This window comes from Rattus norvegicus, chromosome 7 (assembly GCF_021556685.1).
Source record: "Rattus norvegicus strain SHRSP/BbbUtx chromosome 7, alternate assembly SHRSP_T2T, whole genome shotgun sequence".
NCBI lineage: Eukaryota > Metazoa > Chordata > Mammalia > Rodentia > Muridae > Rattus > Rattus norvegicus.
The window spans coordinates 28,438,656-28,463,231 of record NC_141540.1 but is presented as its reverse complement, the minus strand read 5'-3'; the positions used below and the strand labels follow the sequence as shown (position 1 = coordinate 28,463,231).

The 24,576-nt window shown below is 45.0% G+C and overlaps 1 protein-coding gene across 16 annotated transcripts in view; it reads left to right on the top strand.

The window, feature by feature from the left end:
• Ric8b (RIC8 guanine nucleotide exchange factor B) overlaps positions 1-24,576 on the top strand; it is a 94,041-nt gene that overhangs the window by 45,190 nt on the left and 24,275 nt on the right. For 9 of the 16 annotated variants that reach the window (XR_015624001.1, XR_015623999.1, XR_015624000.1 and 6 more), the window contains 3 exon segments: positions 6,567-6,795; positions 7,440-7,535; positions 15,974-16,118. Coding sequence is in view for 6 of the 16 variants with exons in the window: in XM_087557109.1 (XP_087413235.1) it covers positions 6,567-6,795; positions 7,440-7,535; positions 15,974-16,118 (470 nt within the window). In the remaining 10 variants the exon portion in view is untranslated. 16 annotated transcript variants of the gene reach the window in all.

Below are 24,576 nucleotides of genomic sequence, written 5' to 3'. Positions count from 1 at the left end.
CTTTGACCCAGTTGGTAAGATATAATTGCCCACCTAAACATACAAAGCCCAATACACATCCATCCCGTAAGAACATTAATAACAACTTGTAAACATACAGCATGGAATCCTAACGTCATCTGCCATATTGTCCTGCCACTGCTTCTCTCTCTGTCCCTCCTGTCTCTTCCTCCTTTCCGTTCCAGTCTCCTCCTCTTCCTTCAAACTCTTCTCCCGCCCATCCTTCCTTCTCATCCAATGACAGGCCTCCTTCTATCCTGTTCCTGCCCTCACCTGTATTTTACAATTTAAATGGGGAGAAGGTTCTGGTGAAGTCACCTGAGTCCTGAGTAGGCAGTGGAATTAGCATCAAAATACAGATAACTCCAGGGCAAAGCACAACACATACACATATACACACATACACACACAATCTCGTGCACATACACATATATAGATACACATACAAACACATAGATTTTGTTTTTGTTTTTTAATTTAAAAACTTTGATTCTGTCAAGATATGTCATCACATGAAAGTACTTACCACCTGACTACCTGACTTCAGCACCCAAGCCACGGGGTAGAAGGAGAGAACTGATTTCCACAAGTTGTCTCTAACCACCTTATACGCACCATGGTGTATGGACACACACACACACACACACACACACACACACACACACACACACACACACACACTAAGATGTCATAATGTTTTCAGACTTCATCCCTCAGAGTTGTTAGCATGTTTGTTTCTCTCCCTTTATACCATTTTTGAGTGTTCCTGTGCCCTTGGTCACCAGAGGTTTTGATCATCTCTAGGCTCTTCTAGTAGCAAAACCGTTTTGGACACACCATCAAGAATATTTATTTACATGTAAATTATGTTCATTTATAGCTCTTTTATGTGAAATAAATCATGAATTATATAAAAAATTAAACAAAGGAGATAATAAATTAATGTTTAAAAGTGAATTTAAAAATTAACTCCCACAAGCTTATTATATTCATTATATCCTCAGTTATTAGCCTTTTCTGTACATTTTACACAGTTGGCATTTAGATATATTACTACTTGTGATGACTTTATCGTTAGCTCATTTCTCACAGTACATTATATATATATCAGGCCAACTGATCAGTAGCACAGTGGAGATAAGCTCATATTTTGTGTAAGTCCCATCTTTAAATTTTCAACCTTCATATTTATGTTTTATATTTTAGATGAGGTCTCATAGTAGAACTCTTGACTGGCCTCCAACTAGCAATCTTGCCTCAACCTCCTGGGTGCTGCAACTACAGATGTCTGATATCATGCATGATTAATTTACAACTAAAAATTAAAAGGATGTGTGTATGTGTGAAGGGGGTGTGCGTGCCAGGGCACTCATGTAGAGGTCAGAGGACAGTTTTATGGAGGTGGTTTTCTCTTTACACCAGGGACGCACTAACCTCAGGTGTAAAGGTGCATGCCCCTCTACCTCTAAGCCATCTCCTTGGCTCAATTTCCAAGTTTTCAAAACACATTTCTAATGGTGCATTCTTGTAGCCCCAGCACTAAGGCAGAGATGAGAGTATCAAGAGTTCAAGGTCATTGTCAGCTACCTGATATTTAAGGCCAGTCTGTATGTGTGTGACTCAGTCTCAGAGTAGTTTACATAGTGAACGCAAGGCCATCCAGAGTCCCCTGAGATCCAGTCTCAAAATGAAACTTGGTTTCACGCTGAGGCCAGTTGGGTCGTCCTGGCTTTAGGATTACAGGCCTGCGCTACTGTAGTCCGCACAGGACTGTTAACAGCCAAGAGAGAAGAGAGAGGAAAGCTGGGGAGAGGCAAGAAGGAGGGACAAAGGATCTGAATAGACAGTTCTCAAAGAAGATGCACATATGAAACCATGTTTAGCATTCACTACTAATCTGTAAATGCAAATCAAAAACTTAAAATTTAGCAAACAAAGGATTCTGCCATTTTCTTGTCAGAAAGAAAAGAAAAATGCTACCATTTTCCATTTCAGAAATCACTTAAAGCTGTTTGCCCATTGTATTAGAAGTTGCTTGGTTTAAAACTATTAAAGCAAGGCTAACAATTTTGTGGAGGGGTAGTATGTTTAACAGGCTTGAGGCCCCATACAGCAGCCCCCCTCACAAAAAGACGTGGGTAATGCAGTCCCTAACCTGCCTGAGTGCAGCCAGCTGTGCTATGACCGGTTCAGAATGCAGGTGAGTGACCATGGAAAGGGGGAGTCACTGCTGCCCTTGTCCCCTACCTCCCTGGCAGGTGTGAACACAGAGATCACATATGACGCAGGTGTGGACATCAGCGTCAGTGCAGTGGTTAAACAGCAGAGTGAGACTTCTGTTCACCTTTTCAAGCAAAATAGATAAAAATGGAATATTTCCTTTCTGCACCCAGGCGGGTCATTTTATAAGCTTCTGCACTTGTGTGTACCCTATGCTACTTTACAGAATGTTGCTTTGGACTTAATGTCTCTGTGGGATTACCTGGTTTATTTTTGATTACACAAATCAGTTAACATGCAGTAATCAAAGTCGTGCCTCTGCTACCTTGCCTAGAAAAGCTCTAGTTTCATGTCACCAGCAAACAGTCTCACATAAAGAGAACAGCATTTTCCTCTGACCTGCTTGCCTCCTCCACCCTTCTCAGCTTGCCCTTCCCTCCCACTTTGTACCACAGAAAGTCCCGAAAAGTGAGAGGTGTTGCGTAAGAACAAAGCTACACAATTTTACAGTGTAGTGAATTACTGTAGTGTTTACATGAAAATGGACACACAGACCAGTGACACACATGAGAGAGCTTGGAAGGAAACCTCCATGCTATAAATGTGAAGTCAGCTGTTCTCACACACAGTGCAAAGAACACACACTCTTCAAGAATCGGTGTTAGGAAAACTGCGTTTCTACATGTTTGAAATAATGAAATTAAACTCTGACCTCTCATTATGCACACACCAGAAGAACTGAAAACGTATTGAAGCCTTCAATGCAAAGGCTGCAACTGAAGGTTAGAATGCATAGGTAAAGAAGCTCATAGACCGCTCTTAGCAGTGGTTTGTGTACAACACCAGAGCAACCCACAAAGGCGAGAACAGCTAGGTGGGAATTCATGAGCCTGAAAGTCCACGAGTGCAGAGCCTGCCAGAGTGAAAGCTCCCCAGTGCCATAGGAAGCTATTCACAGAGGAGTCAGCGTCTAGAACACAGAGAGGGAACTTTTTGTTTGCCTTGCTTTGTGGCTCAGGCTAGTCTTGAACTCACTATGTATCCTAAGCTGGTGTTCGGCTGATAACCCTGCTTTAGCCTTCTGAGTGCTAGGATTACAGGGCTGCACTACTGTAATCAGCACAGGACTGTTGACAACCAAGAGAGAAGAGAGAGGGAAGGGGGGTAGGGGGAGAAGGTAAGAAGAAAGGACAAAGGATCTGAATACACAGTTCTCAAAGAAGATGCACATATGAAACCATGTTTAGCATTCACTACTAATCTGCAAATGCAAATCAAAACCTTAAGATTCACCTCACATCTGTTATAGTGGCTGCTCAAAGAACATCACAAAGCTAGGATTTGGAGAAAGGAGAATCTTTGTACACTGGCAGCAATGTAAAATAATATAGCCATTGTGAGAAACAGTATGGGAGTTCTTTTAAAAATTGAAACTAGATGTGCCATTTGCTCCAGCAACCACACTGATGGGTGTGCATTCAAAAGCAAATAAAAATCAGCATGCCCAAGAGATCCTGCGTACATCATATTACGTTCACAGTATCAGAGGCACGAAGACTGCCTATGCCTGTCCATAGACACACAGATAAGGTAAATATAAGGAAGGGAGACAGATAGAGATGCTGTATGTTAGGAAAATGACTGAGACCGCTAACAACAGATGTGCAGATAAAATGTGGGCAGTGCATGCGTGTGACAGAGCATCACTCCACCTTCACAAAGAAGGAAATCCTAAAATTCCCAAGAACCAGGCACATGCATGATCCCCTTTTAATAAGGAATCTAGACACACTCATAGGATGAGGTCCTATGATAGTGGGAGGGAGGGAGAGAGAGGAGTGTGGGGGAATGGTACGATATACAAAGTCTGTAGTTCTGATTTCTGGTGTTGCTGTACGGCAGAGTCTACAGTTAGCAATACTGTAGCTTATATTTAACACTTGGTGTAAAAGGCCAGGTCTTAGGTGCTCTTCCCACAAAAAATGAAAATAAGCCCCCCCCCTTTTTTTAACTGAAAGAGATCAGGAGAAGCTTTTGAAGATCTGGAGATCTTCCTAGCTTTCTTTCCAGGCTTGAAAATAATACATGTGAGCCTCAGCTAGACTGTCAGGTTCGTTACTGGCTGCTGATCGTTGTGGGACACTAGTGTGCACCTCGCTGTCTCTTGGCGTCTGCTGAGTTCAGCAGCTGATGGAAGACTGGCTCTAAGCTGTCTTCCCTCCCACAGCTGGTAAGCCTTCTGCATGTCAGGAGGGGGCTGGGAGCCTGCGCTGGAGGATGTCACGGCCCAGTGATTGATGGTCTCTGGGAACTGCAGAGGAGAGTAATATACACAGGATTCCTACCCCCTGGAGGAGGAATTTGAGCACCATTGTGCAAACCTGTGCATCCTCACTGACTTCCTGGAAGCTGGAGAATCTCACACACTCTTCTACCACAAATAAAAGTGTCAGAGAGATGACAGAGCTCCAGGCTGACCTTCCTACTTAAACAGAGCAGCTTGGGTACAGCGAGCCCCCAGATTAACTGAGTTCACTAAGTAACAAGAAGAAAAGCCTTAAACACCCAAATATTTGTTGATTCCAGCTCTACATTTGGCTTCTTAAATATGCTGAATTCCTAAAAATTCCTCCGTGAAGTGACTATAAAGGAGAACCATCCCTTTGTAACGGAGTGACTGTCTTCAACCCTGCAGTCTGGTAGATAGACTCAGAGGATCGCATGGCTATGGTTTCCAGAGATGGTTGTCTTGTGTTTAGGGGAAATTCTAGCATTTCGGAATGGTTTGTACAGGTTCCAGAGTGATTCTTAGGTAAAGTTCTTACACTCTCTTCTCCCCAGTGACTCTGATTTCTAATAATAGTAGTTTCCAAATGCTTAAGTGAGAAGGAAGCTGTTTTAAACTATAAATTAGATACTATGGAAGCTTGCAAGAAAAAAAATGTAAAGTTTGTATGAAAATAGTGCACTGTAACTGCCTTTGAGAGCCAGACAGCAGGGCGGAGAGAGTGTGGCACTACCAGCAGCCTCAGTGAGGACAACAGCAACACACCTCACCAGAAGCATGGATTCAGACGGGCACCTCACTTGTTTCACACCCCTTTTCTTCCACTCATTTTTCTCTACTGTCTCATTTGTAATGGATTTTCAAAAATGGTTTTTTATTTTTCTGTGATAAAAAGAATAAAATATTGATTCATGGAAAATAAAGCCATACTTCAAAAAGAAGGAAAAGAAAGGGAAAAAAAAGAAAAAGAAAGAAAAACCTCTGTATTATTTTTCTACTTTTTTTTTTTATTATGTCACTACAAATCGCATTTTAAATTGCTGTGATCTCCATTAAGACAGTATCTGATGGACTAAGCCCTGACTTCAGTTTCCTAGCGGTTACACTTTTAGACTACATTTGCAAGGGTTTATTTTTAGTCAGGATGTGGTTATTTTTAGCCGCGCTTCTGTGTCCCTAGGAAATGTAATGCCTGTCTTTCCATTGTTGTTTACCAGGAAGTCCTGGGGTCCAGGCCATTAAGATCCAGCTCACATAGGAACACTGCCTCTCCTGGCAGATAAAACTGTAAAACTGTGTGGAGAAAGAGTGTACATTGAAAACACACCTCAGTCTGGCTCTCTACGGCCATTTTATCCTCTTGTATACTGAGCACCAGAACACGGTCTTTAGAGAATGCCAAAAGGACGAGGTTTGGGTTCCCCCTGCTGGTGTGCATCCCAGGCTCCTACACAGTCCTAGGAAGTCAAAAGGCCTGGGGCAGAGATGAGAGAGCAGTGTGGACCCGACAGTGGTAGGGAAAGGGGGAGTCACTATGCTTTTCCCTGAAACCATCAGATAAAGCATTGCATGATTTAAACATTGCATTGTGTACGTTACAGAAAACCGAGTGTTAATGCTGTAGTGTTTGTCCTCACTATCACTGCCTGTGCACATTGCTTCTCAAGGGTTCGAAGCTGTAATCTAAGGAATAATAAGCAGCACTGGGTCCACAAAGGCCCGTCAGACCCCTGACGGACATGCAGAGCTGGTATTGTCCCAGCCAATTAAAGCGCTGGCATTACAGCTGGCCGACTCCTGTTTTAGTGTTTTAGGAGGTGAGGTGGCATCCTGGGATTGGGTCTGTCCATTACCCTTGCTTCCTTTTAATTTGTCATCTGTATGGTTGAGACAGGTCTTTATTTTCTCTTAGTAAATGCCAAGTCATATTAATGGCTCATTTTGAAAAAGAAAAATTTTAATTGACTCCTAAAAGTCACCTCCAAACTATGTATTATGTTTGGATTTTAAAAGCCTATTCACTCAAATTAAAATACTGTGTTTTCAAATTGCCTTTCAGTAATGCCGTCAACCTTTTAAGCAATGTTCCAGTCTCTTGTTTGGATGTTCTCATTTGTCCATTAACCCATGAAGAAACAGCCCAGGAGGCAGCAACTCTAGACGAACTGCCCGGTGATAAGACAGCAGAGAAAGACACGGCTTTGAAGAGCAGTGCCATGGTATACAATGGCATGAACATGGAGGCCATCCACGTTTTACTCAGTTTTATGGAGAAGAGGATTGATAAGGTAAGGCTGCTGCAGTGGGAAGGCGCCCCCAAGCCTGACGTGCCCTGCAGAGAGATGACACAGGGTGAGCGCATAGCTACCGTGTCCTTACACGTGGCGTGTGCACTGTTGTACTCCCAGGGAACTCTGCCAAGATGATGACAAACTGGAAGAAGCCCAGAGAGTTTAGTTAATGTTAAAACTGTATTTATAACTAGTGTCTGAAAGGAAAGGGAAATTAGCTGCCCTGCATAGCCACTTTGTAAAACTAACCTCTCCACGATGACATGCTAAAGTGTTTTGTCTTCAAATTTCTCTAGCCTGTCATTCAGTTTCTCCTGTAAATGTGTTGAAAGGTAGCAGTGTCGCATAGATGGGTCTCAAAATGCTTTGCTTCTTTGAAATACATTGACTGGGTTTGTGTAAACCCTAGAAAAAGTGTAGAGAAAAAGCAGAAGAGACAAAACTACATAGTAAAATGAAGATAACTCATGGAAATATTACTTAAAGTCACTTTTAAAATCGTTGTAAGCATTGGCATCAAAGGCTGTGTCCTCCCACCTTCCCCCCACCCCCTCAAGAAAGTCTTCGTATTATCAGATTACATGGAGGAGAGCCCAGCCTTAGGAACTGAACTAATATGGCGTGCATGGTTTTCTTTATAGGGAAGCAGCTATAGAGAGGGTCTAACTCCAGTTCTCAGCTTATTAACAGAATGTTCCCGAGCCCATCGGAACATCCGAAAATTTCTCAAAGATCAGGTAATTGCTTACATCTTAAAGTTAAAACTTTGTATATATGTTGTTCACATAGAACTAATAAATTCTCTTGAGAGTTTTCTTTCAGAAGATCAGAAACCTTCAGCCAGAAGTAAATGATCTTGTACACCTTGTTATTCATTCATTTTTCCAGCAAATGTTTACCGAGGTCTCTGTGCTGTTCGCTAAGCGTTGCTCTGAGTTATCAACACTGTGAGCTTGTTACTCGTACAGGCTTTACCTATGGGAGAGGGTAAAAGGAATAACTGTGTAACTTAGCACATGGTAAGAGTCCTAAGGAGAACACAGGAGCAGGAAGGAGAGATGGGACACAGGAGTACCTCCTTGCAGAGGTGACAGTGAGCAGGAAGTTGGGTAAATAGCAAGTGTCTCTGAGAGTGTTGAAGAGAATCTGTCAGAAGACGTTTAGCGATCTCACATGTGGGAAGCAAGGCAGCCAGTGTAACCAGACAGAAGACAGAAGGGAGAGGCTGTCAGTGTGGCCGTAAACGAGTAAGCAGGGCCTATGACAAGCATGGACAGCACTTTGGATTCTCCTACAATAGGATGAGAAAGCACTGGAGTGTCTTCAGGGGCTTGGTAGGAGGGCCTCATGTGCATTGAGAAAACTTGAGAAGATGCTGTGTGTGAGAGGAGTGGAGCAGACGTGTGTGGCTGCCACACCGCATAGTGAGAGCCAAGGAATGTGTAGCAGGTGTGGCAGTGGCCAGAGTTCATCTTTCAAGAGCTCTGTCTAGAAAGTGCTGCTCACATAACACACTGACAGATTGGGGCATAAGCTCAGAAGAAGCAGTAAGCTCTGAAGCATTCAGACTCACTTGAAACTCAAGACTTGGACAGTAACGGGCTCTCAACAGTTCAGCCGCACACACCTTCTCGTGCCCCTTCCTCAGTGCTTTCAGGCGACCTCGTCCATCCCACGGAGAATGCACTGTTCTTTTTGCTCCTCTGTGCCTTCCTTCCCTTCTCTCATGCCTAGGCAAGCTCACATGTAGTTCATGGCTGTAGTCACTCCTTCTAGACAGTGTCGACTATGTTCAGCAACATGGTTGAATCTTCTACCTACTGTGGGCTGCTATTAAACACTTTAACTGACTAGACTCCCTTAACTTTAAGAACCAACACCAGGCAGCTTCCCAGAACATTTTATTTCTCCTTTTTTTTTTCCAAAAGGAAGCAGAGTCCTGTGTAGCCCACACTGCCCTCTAACTCACTATGTAGCTGAGGGTCGTCTTTCCCTCCCGATCCTCATGCCAGCACCTCCGAAGTGCTACGGTTCTATGTGCATCACTACACCAAGTTCATGCAGTGCTGGAGGTCATCCCAGCACATGGTGCATGCTAGGCAAGCCCTGTTGACAGCGGTGCATATGTGCCTGCCCTCTGTAGCCTCTGGTGTAAGTTCCCACCTCTGTGAAACTCTTACTTAGTTTGGACCTTGGGACACAGTAGAGACCTTTGCTGACCATCTTCCCAGTCCTAAATGTTTGTGTGCCTAAAACAAGTACATCTTACGTCTACCTCTCTCCTCCCTTGTTGATCATACCCTGGTATAGTGATTTTGAATACACCTGTCTGCAGATGGTTCCCAGATGTGTATGCAAAAGACACAAACCTGAGCTCTCTTAAGAGCCCTGGACATTTATGATGAGCTGCTCAGTTTGACTGTTGCATGTATAGTGGTTTTCCTTTAGTATAGCCCAAATTAATACTATAACTTTCCATCCTCCTTTCCTGTTTCTTCCTCTTAGTTTTCCTGGACCATTGCTAGCACCACCCTTTATTTCACTGGACACTTATAAATTAATCAGGGTCATTTTGGTTCGTGGTGAAAATGAAGTAGACTCTTTACTGTGTGTCAAGCACATGAATAGTGTAGATTAAAGACATCAGAAAGCCGGAACTCATTGTTTGTTTGTTTATTGATTGATTGATTTAATGTGAGGACACTCACTGTCTCCACACACACCAGAAGAGGTCAGATCCCATTACAGATGGCTGTGAGCCATGTGGTTGCTGGGAATTGAACTCAGGTCCTCTGGAAGAGCAGTTAGTGCTCTTAATTGTTGAGCCACCTCTCCAGCCCCACACTCACTGTGTGTGAACAGAGATCCCTTTAAAGCATGATCGCTGTTTCAGCAAGATAAGCTAACCAACCAACTCAGCTTACTTAGAAGTGTGATTCCTTTAAAGCATTCCACCTCGACCAGAAGAACTTGACTGAGAATAATGAATGAAAATATCTTAAGGGGCTGGAAAGATGGCTCAGGTAAAAGCACTCATTGCTCTTCCAGATGACCCTGGCTTCAATTCTCAGCACCCACATTACAGCTCACATCTGTCTGTAACTCCAATTCTGGGGATCCAATGCCCTCTTCTGTCTCCATAGGCAGTGTATGCACATGTGCACATACATATGTGCAGACAAAATGCCCATACACATAAAATGAAAATACTTTTTATTAAAAGAAAATACTTTATTTTCTATGTTTTTTATTTGCTAATAAAAGCAAGATCCAGGCTCAAGTAAACTGTCTGTTGTTTTCTCTAATAAGGACAGCTAAGGAAGCCTATTAGTTAGCCACACATATGCTCCAAAATATAAGACCCTCCGTGTCCTCAGCAAACACGAAGTGTAGGCGAGGGGATGAGATAGGATAACTAAAACTGTAAGCTGTGTTAGGCTGGTCTCCCTCACTGTGTGGAATCCCCAGGGCAGGACACTAAAGAGTACTGCAGAGAGGGGAGGCCTGAGCCTGTCACTCTGGAGGTCCAAGGATGAGGTCACACCCGTGATAACTGTCTCACTGCCATCCCAGAGGAGCTGCAAGACATCACAGGGCCCATGAGTCACACTGCTTGTTGTTGGGACAGAATTCCTAACAGAAGCAACTTGTGGGAGGAAGGATTGTTGTGGCTCACAATTTAAGAGTGTGGTCCTTCATGGTAGGGAGGGCATGGTAGCAGCAACTTCAAATTGGGACATAAGAAGTTTAAGTCATTTGTTCATTTCTTATCAAGGCTAGGAAGCAGAGAAAGAGAAAGCCAGTATTCAGCTAGCATGTTTACGTCCTCACAGTGCAAAATAGGGTCACTCCATTTTCCAGTAGTCTTAACTCATTCTAGCATCCCTTCAAAGGTACAAAGTTGTAGCAACGTGAGCTACATGGTGAGGGCCTGTCTGAAAACAATAACCAGTGGCTGGGTAGTGGCGCAGGGGTAAGAATACTTGCTACATAACCATGAGGACCTGCGTTCAAATCCTAGTTAGGTAAAAATGCTGGGCATGGCTGTGTGTAACCTTAAGCACTGTCAGTGTGACACAGGAGGGACGATGAGGATCACTGACCTAACTTTAGGTAGACTGAGAGCCCCTGTCTCAAAAGAATAAGGCAGAGAATAATGAACAGGATACACAGTGTCCTCTGCTATCCACGTATATGTCTGCCTGCATGTTCATACAAAATAACAAGCACAAAGTTCTAGAGTCAAGGCAAACTCCTTTCGTCTGTAAAATCAAAATGACTTTGCTACTTCCAGCATTCAGTGACGGCACCGCCACTAGCACCGCCACTAGGGGTATATTTTTATTCCAAAAGAGAAGCAAAAGTGGGGAATTGGCTCAGAGTCCCATGCAGAGGGGCAGCGAGTTTGGCTGGGCATTGCCCAGTTGGCTGCTTGCTAATCATGGTGCTGCTTGCCCTGTGTTTCTTGGGTCCTATTATGGCTCCACTCCAGCATCTCCACTATGTATCGTCTCACTGGACACCCATTACAGGGACTCTGAGCCTTCAGCCATTTCTGCTTGGCTTTCTTTGAAATTTTGGTTGATGCTGTCATGATCTTAGAAGTCTTACATTTTGCATACCTGCAGAACCAGCACCATGTAGATGGCAGAAAAAAAACCTGTCTCTGACATGAACTCTGTTTCTGCTTGAGCCACTGCTGCTGCCCCAGAACCTCACCAGCTGGACACAGGGAGACGAATCGTGAGGTGGTCTGGTATAGTGAGCCAGTGGACAGCACCCTGGGCTCAGTCCCTGAGCAGTGCTGCCCTGAGAGTTCTCTTGGCCTGGGGGGGGTGGGGGGTACATAAACTTCATAATTAGCATTCTTGCCAATCCCTAACAGTCTGTCTGTGGGCCTTCCTTAACCATACCCTTAGTCACTTTTTCTGTTCATTCCTTGGGTAAGCTGCAAATTTTATTAATCTTCTATTTCTTTTTGCTTCCAACACTTACTATAAATCCAGCAGTAGCCAGTAACACCAACATCATAACCTAGATATTTTACTGTTTTGAAATTTCTCTGGCCAAATAAACTAGTTCAGCCTTCCTAGTTTCAGCCTTGACTTAGCACATGCATTCAGCGTGGTCAGATTCTTCATAACAGCATCATAATCATAGCCTCTCCACCCCCACACCCATTTTCCCATCAGATTCTCCTTTCCATCCAGAATTAGTTTCCTAGCTCCTTCCTCTTCTGAGCCCTTACTAGAACTTCCAGTTGAACTCCATTTATGATGTTTGAAATTTCCTAACCTATTTCTCCCAATTCTTCTAACCTCTTCTAGTCAACCCAATTCCAAAGCTGCCTCCCTCCCCATTTTCAGAATAGTTAGAGTAACAATCACTGTAGTTACAGTATACATACAATAATACAATAGAATACAGTATACACACGATATTTACACGTGGTTATAACGCTACAGTAGCTTCTGGTACCAATTTTTCATGTTGGTCTGCTCGTCACTGTATCACGAAACCCTGAAGCAGCCTAACTTTACAAAGAAAGCATCATTTGGTGCTGGAGACGTAAGAGGAAGGCACTGGCATTGGCTCGGCTCAGGTGAGGATTGCATGGCATGGAGCAGGAGTGCACATTCAGGAGGAAGCATCTCAAAGCCAGAGTGAGCGCATCCTTTTAACAGCTTGCTCTCCCTTAATCCCCTGTGGGAACAGCTCTCTGGTGACCTGAGAACCTCCCTGTTACCTGGGCTCTTACAGGTCAGCTCACTGCCTCTTGCCACCACCACAGTAGGAATCATACTCTACGGAATGGACCCTTAGAGAACGCAAGAGTTCAGCACAGTCTGCACACACAGGGAGATAACGAATGTCCTTACTTGTCCAGGAGCTCCCTTGCCATAGTGAGTCCTTCACTGCTAAACCTACCCACTTTTCTGAGTCGTAACTCAAAAGCTTAACTTTGTCCCCTTTTCTGCTCTTTGGATATTGGGCAAAATCCTGAGCGTATTTGCCCTGACACTCCCCCACTCCCTGTTCCACAGCTGCCTGCAGACTCCAGTGCTGATCGTAACTCAAAGATGTGACCTCCTCTCCTCATCCATCTCCCTCCCAGCAGCTGCCCATTACCTTTCTTTCACACTCTAATAAGATGGTCCTTGGGTTTTAAAGAAAGAAAAGAATGGGCAGAGGAAGAAGGAGGAAAGAGAAAGAAACAAACTTCTAAAGAGGGTGCACTGTAGATAGTGCTCAAGAAAGGCAAAATGTAACAAGTAAATGTTAACAGGGTGTGGCTCACTGGTGGAGCATGTGCTTGGCATACACAGGGCCATAAACTCAATCTCTAGCACCAAGGGGAAAATAACAGATAATTAGCTATGATAATATAATCTGTAATTGAAGCTGTCTAATTACTTATCGAATGTAGTAGCAACTACCTTATTAAATCTAGCTCAGGAGTACACAAAGGAAATTGGCTTTGAGAAGCCTGTGTTTGAGCAATTACAACTGAAGAGTAGAAATTACTGACCCAGGTTGTATCAGTCTTCAACTTAGAGAAGAGATGCTGTGTTTGAAAGAGAAACTGGATCCAGCTTACCAAAGCTGTTGGGAGATAGTGTCAATATGCATGTGCCCTTTGAGAGCGACAGGAGGCAGCAGGACAGTAAGGTCTTTAAGAAACCCCAGAGAGTAGCTGATGGACTTTACATGCTAACCTTTGTAGCTGTACACACTGGATAGTAAGGGAAATGCAGCCTGTAGAAATCACCTAGCTAATGTCTCAGTCTTCTAGAGATAAGGATTAACCCAGGAGAACTGAACTGACTCCGTCAAACAGGAACGTGTTGTCCAATTACCTTTGCCTTATTGTGCTCCACCGTTCTGGAGATGCTTTATGCGAGGATCTTACAGACGTTTGGATAGATTCCTTGTCTGACATGTGGCCTCTTTTACCTTTCAGCTGTTTCCAGTCCCCGTACTTCCTGGTGCTCACTGTAGATAAAGAGAGGTGGAGGGATTAGTTAACTACATTGGTTTTGTCATGTGCCTCATTTCCCAGGGCTGAGGTAGAAGGCACTTTCTGTGGTGTGAGTAGTTTTCCCTCTGAGAACCTGGGTTAGAGACTTGTTGTGGTCAGCATGGCAGTGGGGAGTGATGGTGTAGAACCTTTATGAGGTGTGGCCTTGAGGAAACTCCTCAGTGGGCCCGGCCTCAGCAGGATTAGTTGTAACTGTGGGGCCCTTCAGCTCTTCCAGAACACACTGTGGAGCTGCCTGACCCTCGAGTCACTATCTGGCTTTCTGTTTCTTGATGTAAGAACGCTTCCTCCTACAAGCACCCCTGCCCTTGTATATCATCCTCCTCCATTAGGGCCCCATCGCAGTAGGAAGAGTGGGTCCCCTCATCTTGGGCTTTTAGTCTCCAGAACTACGGACTAAATACACTGCTTTCTTCATCGAAATACCCATTGCTTGGGTATTTCCGTACAGTAGCAGAAAATTAGTCCGTATATCATTTAATGGGACTCACTTGGACTTACTCATTTCCCCTCTAAGTCAGCAAATATTTGTTGGACACATAATATTCCAGGCACTTGAGACTAATAAAGAAAGGAGAAGCCATCCCTACAAAATTTACTTTAAAAAGATATTAGGATAAGCATCAGAATGGAGAGAGATGCTCAGAAAGACATGTCCCACAGCTTGGATGCGCTTCTTAAGATGTACTTCAGTGAACGAGCATACCATAAACACTTCCTATAGCAGTGGTCAGGGCACGAGGATTGTAGAAGACTGTCAGTGGGGGATGGGAAACACAGTGTAAAGCCAGTGAGGGAGAGGTCAAGAAACAGTTTCTCTTCATTGAGCAGAGACCTGGGGGCGGGGGGCAAAGAGAGGGAGAGATGTTATTGCAGATAGCATAGAGAAACATACTCGGAGAAGAAAGGTTATCTTGCCCCCAAATGCTTGGATTTGAGAGTTTCAGATTTGTAATATTTTTAGATTTGGGGATATCTGCATAGATACACAGTAAGATATCTAGCACCGGGACCCAAATGTAAGTACCAAATTCTTTCATGATTTGCATGTACCTGATCCCCAGAGCTTTAAGATATTTTACACATTTTTTTTTCTTTTTCTTTCTTTTCGGAGCTGGGGACCGAACCCAGGGCCTTGTGCTTGCTAGGCAAGTGCTCTACCACTGAGCTAAATCCCCAACCCCTATTTTACACATTTTAGCATCCCTTTACTTAACTATCACGTGAAGTTCATTGTCCTTGTCACATGTAGTTTCTATTTATGGCATCATGTCATGTCAGGTTGAATAGGCATATTCAACCTGAAATAGCCGTTATAAAATTAAACTGTAAATATAAAATGCACAAGTAAGATTTTTAAAAATTAAATACCTATTATGCTGTTAGAATAAAAAGAATTGAGAAGTCCGTGTGGCTTGGGCCCCTGAGGTATATGTGAAAGAAGGAGAGAGCATCCACACGGATGTTCAGGGAGAAGACAGGACAGTGTCAGGGGCTCCGTGTTAGACACCAGCTACTTTCTTCCCCCACTCTTCCCCCTCCAGCTGGCCCACCAGGCTAGGCTGGCAAGCCCCAGAATCCCCCTGTCTCCGCACGCCCCATGCTAGGACTACAGGCCATGCCACCTCCTGTGCTTTCTGAGGGTTGGGTGCAGGTCCTCATGCTCACACAGAAAGCGCTTTACTGGCTTTACTACTCCCTCTGTTTTTGGACTCAGTCTCGCTCAGATGGGGCTAAAAGCAGACTCTGCCCTTTTCTCATCCGTCCTCTCTGAGCCTTCCGTGGACGTGGATCCTAAGCCTCTGTGCTGTCATACCCAGCAAGAAGGAAAAGTGTGACATGGACTTCAGGCTAATCTTTGCCATACACCAGAAGCACTGCGGGTGCTGCGATAGCCAGGTGTACAGGGAAGACATGCTTCTGTCCAAACAGAACTGACGACACACATTTGCGGTCTGGTATTGCTGGTGATGATGGCCTATTTCATTTTCTGCGGAAGCTCACAGTTATTTCTATTTGCGACTCTTAATGAAAACTCAACTGTAATTCATTCTAAGATTGACCAGGTGCCTGGTGCCACCCCCATGTGCCCCAGCACTGTCCACTGATGATGGCTTCTTTCACCTTTGCAATCAGGTGTTACCACCTTTGAGGGATGTGACAAATCGACCAGAAGTCGGCTCAACCGTGAGAAATAAGCTGGTGCGCCTCATGACACACGTTGACCTCGGAGTCAAGCAGATTGCTGCTGAGTTCCTCTTCGTCCTTTGCAAAGAGCGAGGTAGGTTAAACTCCCTTTGCCTTATGCTTTTTCTCTTTGAGGGGAGTTTGAGAAACTTTCCTGCTGGGTGTGGCATTGATTGCAGTCTTTGCAGAGCTGACTGCTTACCTGCTGTTAAGGGCAGCTACGCAGGTGACCAGGAGTAGTAATCTTAGTCATAGTTGTGTGTCCCAAGCTCCCTAGGACATGCAGACACAGCTCTCCCAGAGACACAGGCATTTAGCCTTTGCCTTGTGTGTGTTTACCCCAGACCTTGTAGCATCTCAGGCTTGGAGCCATTGTCAGATCCTGCCTACTAGTCCAGATGCTATGGCCCTGGCTGGTTCCTCTGTTTCTTCTCAAAATCAAATAGAAGCTTGGTTTATCACTGACTCTTCAGTCTGTGGTCACAGAATGTTACCTGTGTAAGACATCCAAAGGTCTGTCAAGGTGTGGCTTTACCCTGGAGATAATAGAAATAATATTTCTTCTTCTTAGAATATCTTCATATAATAATCACATAATCTACCTATGTATGTATGTATGTATGTATGTATGTATGTATGTATGTATGTATCTATCTATCTATCTATCTATCTATCTATCTATCTATCTATCTATCTATCTATGTATCATGTATCTATGTATCTATGTATCTATCTATCTTTCAGTGCTGGGATTTGAACTTAGGCTCTCATACATGCTACTCAACTGCCCTACCTCTGCACTATATTCCCAAAATCTTGAATCTTCTGTATTCTTCAACCTTGCTTCTGACTTTTTAGTTCAGCTACTTACGTTCCTATAATGATGGTACATTATTAGCAACGTAATTGAAGTGTTATTATAATGCTGGTAACAGTTTTTAGCAATGACAGGTGTCATGTGCTTGACGTCCTTTCAAACCACTGCCTAAACCACTGAATTCCCATAAGGACACTCTACCAGTAATATTGCTTCACTTTGGCTTCTTCCTGAATTATTAACTTCTTCCGTGATTTGAAAAAAAATTGACTTACACCTTATAATCAGATGGTTATCATAGTTCCTCACGTGTGTTGCCAAAATAGTGGCTGAGTAAATCTTCTTAGATCAAAACTGAACTGTAAGGAGGCTGGGGAGATAGGTTAATCAGTTAAGTGCTTATGGAATGGTCTGAATTGGAGGGAGATGAGGGAGAGACGGTGGGAGGATGGTGGGTAGATAGATAAGCCCAGCCTGGTGGCCCACACTTGTAATCCCAGCAGTGGAGAAGCAGAAGTGTCCCTGGAGCTGGACCGTTCAACACAATTGTCAGGCTTCAGGCCATTGAGAGGCCCTGCCTCAAAAGACACTGGACAGACAGCATTCCAAAGGAATGACGCCTAAAGTTGTCTAACTTCCACAAACTCAGGCACACACATTTGCATTTAAAAAGGTGTGTGTGTGTGTGTGTGTGTGTGTGTGTGTGTGTGTGTGTGTGTGTACCCACACACACCTGTCACCCCTTCACTTAAAACTGGATGTCAGAACTGGGGGAGAGAGGCAGCATGAGAAGCTCAGAACCCACGGACAGTGGAGGACAGCTGCGAGTGTCTGGATTGCAGTGCTCCCACAGCAAGACGGAGGTGGACATTACATCTCCATGGTGGAGGCCAGTCGCCTGGCTTACCCAGTTCGGGGGGGGGGGGATGGTGGGGACCAGCAACTAGCTGAGGCTGTTCTCTGACCCCCATGTGTGTCCTGTGGCACACTTGCCTACACTCACACACCCACAACGATTTTCAGATTAGTATTCTGTTAGTAGCAGTGTTACTCTTGACCAAGAAGATTGCTGATTGTTTATAGATTTTTTAAAGTGAACACATATTCCTTGTTTTTATCTTTAAAATTCATATATGAGTATGTATGTAAGGACGATGTCACGTTAGGTGAGTCAGTGCATAGCAAACGCAGCACGTGCTTTGCAGTGAATTCTGTGATTATTTTCATTTGAGAGGGCTGTCATCGTTCTTCCTAGGTTATCTAGGACTTGGGAAGTTTTATAATACAGCCGAACTCAGACCTAGCCTAGCTCAGCACAGTAATGTTGGTGTTGTTTGGTTTTTGGTTTTGGTTTTTTTTTTTTTTTTCAATTAAAATTTGAAACTTCTCTGTAACCATGTGATTTTCTTTTCGCTCTTACTAAAAATACATAACTATATTCTTGGAATAAAAAACATTCATTCAAGGGCTGGCCAGATGGCTCAGTGGGTAAGGGCTCCTGCTCCTGAGCTTCTCTGCCTGCATTTGACCCAGGAATCTACACAGAACATTCTAGACACAGGGAGCCAGCTACTGCAGGTAACCTTTGACCTCCATATGTGTGCAGGCACACACTCAAAGTGAATGAATGAATGAATGAATGAATGAATGAATGTAATGGATATCTTTAAATTCATCCATCAGAAATGTATTTTTAAGCTAGACATAGAAGTACACAAAGCAGTCAGGATTTTCACCGTCATGTCATTTACTTATGCAAATACTGGGGCAGCCAAGCCCTTAGGAATGAAACCCCCGCAGGACATGTGAAATGACAGATGGAAATTATGCTCTGCAACAGTTTGTTGCTTGGAGAACGGAGGGCTGTCGGGGTTGGCGAGGAGGCGCTGCTGTTTAGCTGCAACTCAGTGCTGCCAGTAAGGAGCTGCAGACTACACAACTCCCTCATCATTAGAAATATCCTTTCTTCATACTGTACATCCCAACCACAGTGCTTCCCCTCCACTCCTCCCTGTCCCTACTTCTTCCCCCAACCCAGAGCCAGCGCCCCACCCCCCAACCCCCTTCAGAAAAGAGCAGGTCTCCAAGAGATGACAACCAACCAAGACAAAACAAATACAAGATGACGAGGCAGAAGCCCTCATGTCAAATCTGGGCAAGACAGTCCAGATGCAGGAACAGAGTCCCAAGAGCAGGCAGAAGAGTCAGAGACTCGCCTGCTCCCACAGAAGTGCCAAGCCAACAGCCACAGCGCGTACACAGAGGACCTGGCACAGACCCCTGTGGGCCCCGTGCTTGCTGCTTCTGTCTCTGAGCCATGTGAGCCCTGCTTAGCTGAGTCCGTGGGCCATGTTCTCCTGGTGTCCTCTATGCCCTATGACTCCTCCAATCTTTCCATCCCCTTTTCCTCTGGGATTCCCCAGGTTTTGAGGGGAAGCACCCAGTGAAGACCTCCAATTCAGACTCTCCCCATAGTATCTGGCTGTGGGTCTCTGCTTCTGCTCCTACTCTCTGCTGGAGGAATCCTCTGTGCTGACAACTAAACAAAGACTGATCTCTGAGTATAGCAGAATACCATTAGGAATCGATCGATCAATCAATCAATTGATTCATTGATTGATTTTTTTGCCAGTCATGTTTGGTTCTACCCAGCTCTCCGGGCTATCCAGTTTTGGTTCCTGTCCATCCTCTCATGGAGTGGGCCTCAGATCAGAACTGGTTGGCCGTTCCCTCATGGTTTGCACCACTGTTCCGCAGCACGTCTTGTTGGTCAGAGGTTTTGTGTGGGTAGGTACCTGTATTTCCCTTATCGTCCTGCAGAGTTCCTTCCTGCACTGAAGAAACTGGAATGTAGGGTGAAGGTTACGTGCTGGCCTCGGTCTGACCTCTCCACCTTCAGAGTGCATGCAGATGCTTATTTTTTCTTGCTTTCTTTAAGGGATTTATTCCTTTCCTCTTTAAGGACCCTGTCGTCTTCATGTAGATGGTTTGAAGGCCGTTTTTGTCCTTCCACTGCTCTGGTAGCATAGCAGGGCCTTAGTAGACATGTGCTGCCCTGACTTACTGTGCTCTTACGCTGGCATCTGGGCATCTGAGTTTGGGCGATTATAGGTCTAGGTGCTGATTTCTGGGTTTGTCTTTGTTAGGTAGGTATTTTATTCTTTGGTTTCTGTTTCCTTCTCTTGATTCTCAGAGAGTGTGATGGCTGAGGTTGCTTCTTTACTGGTTTGCTAGGCTGGCGTGTTCATAGGGAATGCTTGCTGGTGCTGGACGCTGGGGTGCAGTGATGAGTCAGGAGAGGGAAGTCAGGAGGGGATGGTGTTGGATCCATAAGAGAAGTGGACAGGAGGGAGGCCACAGCAGGGTGATATGTTGCTGTGCTAGAGTGCAGACTGAGGGATTGGGCCTCCCTAGTCACAGAGAAAGTGAGGTCTGCAGGCCGCCCAGCTGGTTTTCTGGTAGGTGTGACCCACAGTTGAGCGAGGTGTCCGATGGACCCTGGTGTCCGGGGAGGGAGGTCAGGAGGTGATAGTCCGTGGGATCCATAGGCCGTGTGGGCAAGCTGGGAAGGGAGGCTGCAGCGGCTGTTCTGTTGCTGCAGCCCTAGGAATGTGCCCAAGGGGTGGGGTCTAGGGGAACAGAGAGAGAGCGGGTCAAATAACATCAGTCACGTAGCTAAAATTTCTCTTAAAGATACACAGAGCTATGTGTGATGTGAAGGTCCTGTAGTCTGTACCACAGAGTAGAGCAGGAAGCAGCAGGCAGAAGCAAGAAGGGTAAAGTCTTCACAGACTAGTCATGAAAGGGACACCCTGGTGTCTTAAATACCCATCTGTACCAGGACAGCCTACCTCTAGCCAGCAGGAACCAAAATGCTAACATGTGGTCATAGTTACAACTTGTTGAGCTGTGACACAACTACATTTTTATTATTCTCATGTCAGTACTTCCTAGAAATCATGCTAGCAGAAAGCAAACAAAAAATCCAACAACAACAACAACAACAACAACAAAAGCTGAATTCAGAAAAACAAATGCTGTTCCATATTTTCTTTGAAAATGAGAGAGAGAATGTGAATCCTAAATGTGTAAAGGGAGCCATTAGAAAGGGGCACCAGCTTAGGGTCCCAGTAGTGGAATGGGTGGAATGTGAGAGCAGGAGGGAAGACAGGTTGTCAAGGAGAGGGGACCCAGCAAAGGGGACAAGGGGGAGGAAGGGAACTGAAGAGCAACCATAATGCCAGAGTAGGAAACTGTCCCGAAGCTCATCACTTTGCATGTGACACTTCAATACAGTTCTTCTCAAAATAATAGTACTCTTTTCAGGCTCCTTAAAAATAGTCCTCAGGGTGAGGGCGTCCTCAGGGTGAGGGCGTCCTCAGGGTGAGGGCGTCCTCAGGGTGAGGGCGTCCTCAGGGTGAGGGCGTCCTCAGGGTGAGGGCGTCCTCAGGATGAGGGTGTCCTCAGGGTGAGGGTGTTGGCATCTCTATAACTTGTTGCTTAGCTGCTGCTTTGCACTTCCTAAAAGCTTCCTCTGTGAGTTGTTTCTCCCTATTCTTTGATTTCATTTTTTTAAGCTTTTACATCTTAGAATTTTGAAAGACTGATTATTTTTCTCTCCCTACTACCCAGGGAGAGCTCACCTTACGACTGGTCAGCCATTTCCTTTCTAGTTCCAGTAGTAGTAGGACACACTTCCCACCACCCTCAGCACGGTCACAGGCCACCTGATTCTCTGGAGCAAAGGGCGTCTTCATCTCTACCCTACTGCGGTTTCTACAGTGGTTGGAGTATTTGCACCACCTCTCAGTACGTCTGCTAGGGCAGTTCTAGATGACCTTAGACAGCCGTTCTTTTCCATTTCCTTTGCCGATAATCATTCAGTCCCACTTTTAACTCCCTGCTCTCTCTGCTCTTGGCTTCTGCTTCAGGATGAAGCCACCATGTTTAGCCTGGCGACTGAACACCTGCACCTGCGTTCTCAGAGCTGCCCCTCCTCCTGTCTGAAGCGGAATGCACTTTCTCCAATGCCCATGCTCCTCAGCCTTTCTGTAGCCTTTGCTCACATCCGCTGTGAAGGACAGTTGTCTACATTACCCCACCTACCTTCTATACATGTACAACTTACTATACCTCTCAGACTTTACTTCCCTAAATTTCATTTTTCTCTTCCATTTTGTTCCCACACCACTTCATGTTATATGCCTTTAAAATCATTTTCTTAAAATATTAATATAGTCAGGCCTCCTGTTTCTAATCTGATTTTTTTTTTTGTCTATCTTCCAGGGGACTAACAGGGTTTGTTATAAAATGTGGACAGAATGTTGTCATTGCTCCCTTGTAAACTTGAAGTGCTTCCTCACTGCTTGCCTGGGGAGGCCCACGTTCTACCCTCGCCCTTGCCTCTGTAGTGTTTCACTTGTGTTAGTGAATCCCCGCTCCTTCCTGCTTCTAACATGGTTGCTTTAGCGTTGCCTGGGCTGCCCTTCCCCATGTCCTCAGCTCATGGAGCTTTGGCTTTAAAGAGCATCATGAACTTTGTCTCCGAAGAACTCTCTGGCTATTCTGGCAGAGTAGACTTTCTTCGTGGTGCCTGCCATTTTTACTCCCCTGTCTTGTCAGGCTTTCCCCATTTGCTGCGCTCTAACTCTGTAGCACTTGCATCCCCATCATCCAGTTTCTTTCCATTGGAGACCTTGTATCTTACAGGTAGTTACCAGTGTATTCCCGTGAGTTCGCTCATGTGGGCATGTTAGCATGTGTCTCCCCACAGTGAAGTGTGGCTTCGTAAAGCTGGGGTCATACTTGCTACCGTGGCAGCCTGGAGGGACGACTTTATGTACTTTGTATACACAACATAACTTTAGGGACTCCAAACAAGAGCTTTTAGACCTCCTGGTGTTTGAGCCTTTAGGGGAAGCAGGAGAGGCTCTCTCCAGGAAGGTAACACAGTTGGATTTGTGTTGAAGAGAAGGTGACCGTGCACCTATATAGAAGCAGAGATGGGGGGGTTGGGGATTTAGCTCAGTGGTAGAGCGTTTGCCTAGTAAGCGCAAGGCCCTGGGTTCGGTCCTCAGCTCCGAAAAGAAAAAAGAAAAGAAAAGAAAAAAAAAAGAAGCAGAGATGGGAAGATAGGAACTAGAAAGCGGTACCAGTTAGAGGAGCTGCTGGCTCTAGAAGGTGTAGTAGAGCTTAACTGGATGGAGCAGTTCCCATGGAGAAGGGAGGGTGGTCTCTGGGATGCTTTCCTCTCCAAAGGGATGGAAGCTCTGCTTTGTGATAAAACGGGAGAACTAATGTCCATGAGGCTTTCAGCGCTGCCTGCCAGCACGTGTCTCACCAGCATGCACTGTGGGGCTGCATTCTCTCCTATCCTTAAAGCACCAGCTTGCTGAGAACCATCCAGATTCCAGCAGCATCTTTAGGTCAGACAGTTGCCATGACAAAACCAGGCATCCTTGGGTGGGCCCATGCGTGTCTACGTAAGCACCACCATGAGATCCATCCATCCTTCCTTCCTTCCTCCCTTCCTTCCTTCCTTCCTTGGTAAGCCGGGTTCGGTCAGTGTTCCTTTGCCCTTCACAACGTCCAGTGGGTTAGATAGGATATTTAGCAGCCACTGAAAGGTTTCCCCAGGACTTCTCTCTGTAGGGTTTTAAATTCCTCTCAACTCCCTTCTTGGCTTTAAACTTCTTGTGGTTTAAAATCTTAACAAAATTTTATGTAACTTTATTTTTGGAGCATTAATATGTCTTAAGTCATCTTTGTAACCCATTTTTCTCAGAGTTGACATATGTTCCAGTAAATATTGTCATTCTTAACTAGGCATTCGTGTTCTAGGTCTCAGGTTTGTGGCCCTTGATCATCAGGGGGTTTGTGTCTGACCACACATGCTGGCTCTGAGTGTCACAATGTCTGTTCACTGCAGACGTTTGTTCTGTCCCCTTAGTGATTCCTTATGCGCTGCCTAGCGTACTCCAATCACCGCACCTCAAGGCACTGGCCACAAGAGACAGCGCCTGCATCAACCTACTCAAGGGTTCAGATTGCTTCCCCTCATTAAATACTTACAGAGTGTTTGCCAGCAGCACTGAGGAGGAGTGCAGCGACCGACAGGTTTAAGCTGAGTGAGAACCTAGGAAGGGGGAGTGAGGCCCAGGCCAGCTGGGGTTACAGAGGATAACTCTAGTTGAGTCTATTGATGTCATTAACCCACGTCTCCTTTTACATAAATGTGACCGGTTTGTATACTCCTTGACAGGAGGGATGGCTTCACTTGTCCCTGGACGGGGTATTTTCTCTATCAAAGGGCGCTTTCCACTAGGAATGTTCCAAACTTAACAGCTTTATTCACGTTGTCCGTGCGCTTTATAATCACACTCTGACTAGAATATCCCCTTATCTCTTTCTCCATCTTAACCCTCTATAAGATCCTCGACATTTTTTTTGTTTTTAAAATGTAAACACGAGTATTATAGTTGCATTATTTCCATCCCTCCCCACCCAACTCCCCCATGCCCCCCACTCTCTCAGATTCATGAATTCTAATATAATTACATAGTTATATACACACACTCACAACCTTCTGAGCTGATTTAGTTTGCCGTTATGTGCATGTGTTTTGGGCTGACCACTTGGAATTGTGTAACCTAAGGGAACTCATTGCTGGAGAAAACGGATCCCTCCTTTCTCAGCAGCCACTGATTGCCTGTAACCCTTCATCAGAGGGTGGGGC